The sequence below is a fragment of the Atta colombica genome, unplaced genomic scaffold (genome assembly GCF_001594045.1).
Source record: "Atta colombica isolate Treedump-2 unplaced genomic scaffold, Acol1.0 scaffold47, whole genome shotgun sequence".
In the NCBI taxonomy this organism is placed as follows: Eukaryota; Metazoa; Arthropoda; class Insecta; order Hymenoptera; family Formicidae; genus Atta; species Atta colombica.
In genome coordinates, this window is record NW_017259536.1 from 1414601 (window position 1) to 1422092 (window position 7492).

At 26.0% G+C, this 7492-nt stretch overlaps 1 protein-coding gene across 1 annotated transcript in view; it reads left to right on the forward strand.

Moving 5' to 3' along the window:
• Positions 1-970: 970 nt before the first annotated feature.
• The window catches only part of LOC108691495 (UDP-glucuronosyltransferase 2B17-like), a gene marked incomplete at its 3' end in the record, with an annotated part of 9212 nt that continues 2690 nt past the window's right edge, over positions 971-7492 (forward strand). The window contains 2 exon segments of the mRNA XM_018199257.1: positions 971-1001; positions 6665-7147. Coding sequence (XP_018054746.1) covers positions 6670-7147 — 478 coding nt within the window.

A 7492-nucleotide genomic window follows, 5' to 3' on the forward strand; every position in this document is an offset into this window, starting at 1 on the left:
AACATCTTTTCCTATGTTTTATTGTTTCGACAGTAATTACTTATGCATATGTGCATGGATAGAATATATACGGAATCGTTTATAATTAATTCTCCGGTTTAATTTCCTGATTCAATCTTCCCTGCTCCATAATTCTGACGAATAGCAAGAGAGTCCGACAAAGTGATCCTTTGTATCTCAGCCTCAGCTATAGAATCTGTGACTCCTTTCACAAGAGAGAAGTGAAATTAGCTGGAGAATTAGCAATCACATTTCTGTAAAAAATAAGGCGAAAATAGTTGAGAAAGTTATGAGCAGCTTTTAGCGATTGATTACTCATTACTTCGAACGCTTACGAGAGACATCAGTAACTTCCTTCAATCAAGGATACGTTCTCCGTTTTTTTTTCTTTTTTTCTCTTATCGCTCATCGATTATTGTTCAATTAAAAAAAATTGCGGTATTATATATGTATATTCAATACTTTTGTATATATTCAATATAATAGTATTGTCAAGATATCTCTCATCACACACATGCAAATTTGTTATTATATTATAGTTATAATTCGAGTACTCTTTATTTCCTTTTTACTCTATTTTTATTGTACTCTATTTCTGCTTTATGTCCATATATCCTCGATTCGATATATGATGGCAATTCAAAATATCATATTTTAAAAAATATTAGTTAATGATATTCTCGTTCTAATGCATTTGAATACGATAAATATTCTAATATTATTGACATGTGACGTGTAGCTCATACATTTTTAAACGATTTAGAAGAGGGGAGTACGATAAGATTGATTCGAAATTAAAATAATCTACGTAGAAATTTGAAAGCGACGATAATTTAAAAAATTATATTTAAGAAACAGTATTGACTTGTTGTTGTCTCGGTACTGATCAACGAATTTATTACAAAGAGTGTACTTTTTATGTAAATAAGTTTATCTTAAAGTTTATCTTAAAACTATTAATTTTAATGTTATCAAATTGATTCTTTAATCAAATAAAAACTGTAAGTAAAAAACATTTATTTTTATTTCGTAACTTTCTTACAAGATATTGTATATTTTGTTATTCTATTTCTCTTTGTTAGATACATATATCATATTAAATTCATATCACATCAATAATTTTAAAGTTCTGTCGCGTCAAAGAGATAAGACACAAGTTTGATTAACGTAATATAAACAATTTTTTGTTTTCATATGTACGGTCTAATACAATTTTTATTGTTCTTATTATTTGTAATTAATTTCATACAAACTATTATTACTATTTTATAATTTTATTAAAGACTTGATTTTTTTAATTGTAATTATCTTTAATTAATATGCTTTTGCTGGAATTGTTAGTAAACTTTATTACAAATTATTGTTCCGTGTTATCGCAACAAGAAACAATCAGATTTCACTTTCTTATATAATGGAAAGGAAAACAGGACTTGGTTCGTGTATTGAGATAGAAAAGTAGACGCTTTGAAAAATGAAGAAGGAAAAAAATGACTCTCCACAATTTTGGTTCAACTAATTCACGAGTTTTCACAGTTTGTCCACGGTCCATCGAATGTGTACGCGTAATATATACAGGATATTTTTATAAATATTTATATAAATACTTTAGGAGGTAAATTTATACATACTAAAATAAGTAAAAAACATGAACATATGAATATATGTCCTACTTTAATTTTCAAGTTATGGATGATTAAGGAAAATGTTCGAAATGCTTGTCTTATGCATCAATGCTATTGTACAGCTTAACACGTTTCAACGTTATCTAATGTTTATAAACAATATTCATCAATACAGAGAAAAAAATCGTATCAGTAACTATAAATTTGTAATGAAATAATGCCTCAACTATGTATATATTAGAAAATTCTAATAAGAACATTAGATTAAGTGAACTAAGAAAATATAGTAATATTAATTATATCATCTATATATAATATTAATTATATCATCCATTAAATGATTAATATTATATATATTTTTTATATAATATTATATATATTTTCTATATAATATTATATATATTTTCTTAGTTCACTTACTTTACTTATTGTTCTTATTAAAACTTTATAATACATAGTTACAAATTCTTATATGTATTTTTTATATGTATTTTTTATTTATTTTTTATTTATTTTCTTTCAAGTTCGAATCCAAGGCTACGCCTTTTGTAAACTGAGTAATTTTCTTCTGTACTTCTGTATTAGAAGAAACTGAACTCCGCTACGTTCTTCTAGTGACAATACTGCGTATTGCTCGTGCTGAGCGACTTTAGAGAAAAGGTTTCGAATATATTCTAAAGTTACTTCAACAATGAGATTAATTAGTTACTATAATATATAGAGTGCTTTATTAAAAAAAAATTTTTGTCTAAACTAGAAAAATGTTATATTTATATGTATGAAATCCAAGTAACTTAATGTAGTTACTATTTCACTTATTAATTAATAGTACCTAAATATTGTTACTGCGACTACACTTTATAGTATTCAATACTACTTTAGTTGCTATTGCTTTGTAAAACTAGTTACAGGTATTTAAATTGCAAGAGTTGTCAAATTTATAGTTATCATAACTACATTTGTTTTCTTTCAGTGTACAAATTAAATAGAATTTCAAGCAATTGATATCTTATGCTCGCGAGTTACTAAATACTGTTCTAAATACTGTTCTAAAATCAATAAAATGGTAATGTACATTTATGCTGAAGATAATTTTTGTTTTAAAACTATTTGAAAAATGTCTAATATTTTTGAACGAGTGCGGAACTTAATGCTAAGATGTGCAGTAGCGTGTGTTGACGCACAAAGCGGGCATTTCGAACATTCCTTGATCATCCATAACTTAAAAACTAAAATATATAGGACATATGATCATATAACGTTTTTTACTTATTTTAATATATAGAGTTATCGTCAAAAGTATTGACATGCATTTATGAAATACTCGTACCATCGATTTCAAGCGAATTTCATTTTTCACCAACATGGATTAACCATGATTCAAAGTTATATAGAAAAGTTTAAGAAAATATTCTTTTTCTAGAGTATCTTTTTCTAGAGTAACGGAAAATATAATTTCATACGAGCATTTACTTGATATATGTAAAATCATCGCATTTGTAAAGTTATATATAGGGTATTCAATGAGACTTCTGCTTTTTGTAGATAGAGCGGATTAAATTGAATTGAAAAGTCCTCTATCATTTTGCAATTTACGCAATTTTTGGTTAATGAGATATTAATTATTGAAAATTGCCGAATATTAATTTTCAATCATTTTTTACTCAAATACTATCAACTTTACAAAAAAAAATAGCAAGAGGCAAAAATTTCTTATTTTTTTCTTATAAAATTCTGAGAATTTTTTCAGAATTCTTTAATATCGTATTTTCTCATGTTGGTAAAAATAGTTGCCAATTAGATAATGCAGTAGGTATACAAAAAACTTAAGTAATAAAATGTAAGCAATAATAAGCGAATCAATATTTTGTATTTGCTACAGTTTACTCTCTAAATTTCTTGGAGTAAAATCTCACTTTAAGAGAGTGAAAATACAGCTATTTCTCTGGAGAAGAGTGAAAATATTTCACTTCTTGAAAAAGAGTAAAAACAACAAACAATTTTCACTCATTACTCTTTTTCAAGAAATATTTTCATTCTTCTCTAAAAATAGCTGTATTTTCATTCTCTTAGAATGAGATTTCATTCCAAGAAATCTAGAGAATAAGCGGTAGCAAATCCAAATTCATTTTCTTATTATTACTTACGTCTTACTACTTAAATTTTTTATGTACTATCGTTTTAAAAGTTCTAAAATTCATTAGTAAAATTAACAAACAAAGACTGCATTTCAGGAGCGCACTTTCAATGCTATCAGAGAATTCTGTTCTTGTTTTGCATCTAATGAATGCAAAAGCACGGCCTGAAAAAGAAGCAACAATTAAATCCTGTACATGCTTTTCTTATACATATATTCCTATATATTTATATATAAGATGTTGAACAACGTGGTGAAAAAAGAATTGTATAACGCTCAATAAATACATAAATAAAAAATAAACATACACTCTTTTAAAAGCTGTGAAAACTTTTGTATGCGATTTTTAATTCATGCTAAAGAACTTTGTAAAAGTTTTTAAATTTGAACAGCATTTTTATCTGTGTAACTTCATAAAAAATAAGTCATATCAAAATGTATTCTGGAATATTTCATTATAATATTGTAATTTTTCACAAAATTACATTCTCTTAAAAATTATCTATTTTGGAAGACAGAATAGATAATTTCTTAACGAATACATGTGTAAATAAATGCACGTTTACATCCTTAAAGTGCATTTTAAATACGAGCTAGAATGATTATTAGCGTTAAAAGTATGTTTCTAGAACATAGTCTAAACTCTAAATAAAAAAAAGAAATTGTTAAATTTTCGGAGTATTAACTTTACAAAATAAAGTAATAAAAATGGCAATTTTTAAAATATTAATAAATAAATATTATAAAGTTAACATCTCGTAAATTTATCAATAACTTTTTTCATTTTTTAATTTTATTAAGAAGGTACGAAATGAAAAATCACTTCGATTTATCCAAAAATTACACAGAATATTATTTGAAACGAAACTATATTAAAATTTCAAATCGATTGACTGAAAAAAAGAGCTCTAAAATTAGAGTTTTATGCATGATGTCTTATGATAAATGCATTCAATGATTGATATGTTAAAATACATAATTATTTATTTTTAAAATAAATCGATCTACATAAAAAACATATACATAGTAGGATAGTTAGAACAAACCTTATTTTGCATCTTTGCAAGAATTTTAACTCTATTCACCGTGTAATTTATTTGTATATAAGCAAAAAGTTGATGAAAGCATGTCTATTTGAGTAACTAAAGAAATATAGAAAACTTGGCAATGCTGTTGACTTCCAACATTAGGTTAGATTGCGGCTTATTTCATCCTGTGACACATGTGTGATGATTGAATATATACGTGCTTGCTTATAACCTATTGTTATATTATTAACTGTAAAGTACGTATATGAAAATAATATTTTAATTTCAATTAACTGTCAATTACTAGTGGGCAATTCAAGTAAGAATGCCAACTTCATTTTCAGAATGCAACGTTGCCAAATTATCGATAATCATTGACAATCATCAAATATAAAACATTAATATTACTTGTATTTTCTAATAATATAACATTAATATTATGATTATAATTAAAAATTAACAATATAATATATTATAGGACCGTATGTGCGTGTGTGTGTATGTGTGTGTGTGTGTGTGTGTGTGTGTATGTGTGTGTGTGTGTGTGATAACACAAACTATAAAAATTAGAACTTTAAACGATCTAACTGGATCTTAAATGCTTGTATGATTCTTGTGTGAATTTATATACTATGTATGCAGACTAGAAACGCGCGCCGAAATGATTTTTGGTCTTGAAACGCTAATTCTACTAAACTACGAGCACAGTAATATCACAAGTTAAATTGACTAACAATCTAACAAATTTTTTATACTTATTCGCATCATCGAAACAATCTTAATAATGTTGAATGACATACTAAAATCTATAAATAATTAATTTTTATTTTAATATAAAAAAATATTACCTCGATCGGGAGTCGAACTCGGATCTCTTGCATTCCGTGCGATCGTCCTAAGCCTTTAGACTACCGAGGTTAAAAATTAACAATCAATGTAATCTTTTAATTTTAATAAATCATTAGTTTTTCTTATTATTAAAAGATTTTTATTAAGTTGATATTACCAATGTAGAACAATAGCGCACCCCCCCCCTCACCCTACCCCGCAAATGATCGATCGTATACACATAATTCTAAACTATAAAGAATGCAATATATGTATATTCTGTCCTGTCACAAAAAGTTAATTTAAAAAAAAAATGAGGTGCTAGCTTCACAGAAGTAATGAGTCTCAAATACAAGCTATATAGATAACGTATATCAGCATTGCTATTATATTTGGACTTTGAATATGCATACTAAATACAAATGCACATTTCTTAAGAAATCTATATCATTATGTGTTTTAAGTAGCACATATCAAACTCGAAACTTTATTTTGATCATCCGATATTATAAATATTCTTGTACAGTTCAGATTTATTTGCAGTTTTTATGCGCAGTTGTGTAAATGTATTTGCATGTGTTAATTGCGACGCATTTTGAGAAACAAAGTTGTATTATTAATTATTTTCCTAATTTGGTGGAAAAATTAATTTATGTATTTGTTATAGATTCAAGAAGCATTTTTGAAGACGTAACATTACTCAGCACCTGAACATAACGAACTATTTCATATTGTACAGATTATTATTTATTATGCATATAATTATGCATATAAATAAATGTATAAATCCCTATTTATCCCTAGACTTATACATTTAATTGTTATCAATATAAATGCGCGCATTGATTCTATAATATTTTTAACGTAAATTATGTACTAAATGCATGCATTTATCAATAAAAGCGCATTCTAAATACTGGCCTTAAACTTTAAGAATAAATAGATAAAAAATAGGATGATCATATAAATAAAAGAAAATATTTTGTTAAATTATTATCAGTAATGAAAATTAATTTGTACTAATTGTAAGTTTTACTTATTATCGACAGCTAAAATGAAGCCGATTGCTGAAATGACATTTTGGATAGGGTGTTTTGTATACATTGCTACACCAATAGAAACTGCAAGGATCTTGGCAATTATTTCAATACCATCTTACAGTCACCAAATTCCTTTTCGACTATTATGGACCACTTTGAGCCAGAGAGGGCATGAAATCGTCGTTCTAACAACTGATCCGATAAATGATCCCAATTTGACCAATTTGACAGAAATCAACTTCAAATCCCATTACAATCTGATTACAAAACTAAATTTCATCAAAAATATAGGGACATATACGTGGATAAATATACTAAACAAACAATTATGGCCTCTATGTAATGAAATAACAGAAAACATTTATAAGCATCCGAAAGTACGTAAGATGTATGAACTGGATAGTGATACAAAATTCGATGTAGTAATTGTAGAAACCATAAAATCACCCGGCCTATATGCCTTAGCGTATAGATTTAATGCACCTCTTATAGGTAAGAATGATGTATATAAAATTCTTATAAATGTTTTGTTTAAAATTTATTTTAAGTGAAAATATCAAAGAGAGTAGAGATTACTTCAACTTTCAAATTTTTAATGTTTTTTATCTTCATATTTATAAACATATTGAAGAAAAATTAATAATAACTGTTATGGTAATTGTAACAAAAAAAGAGAATTATTCACAGGTACAATTTTGTTAAAATATATTATTAATATTTCTTGTAACATAAGTAAAATTTGGCTTTATTATTTAATTAACTTTATTATTTAATAATACAATCTTATTTAATTATCCACATTTTGTAAATAACAATAAAAAAATTAGTTTGCAATTA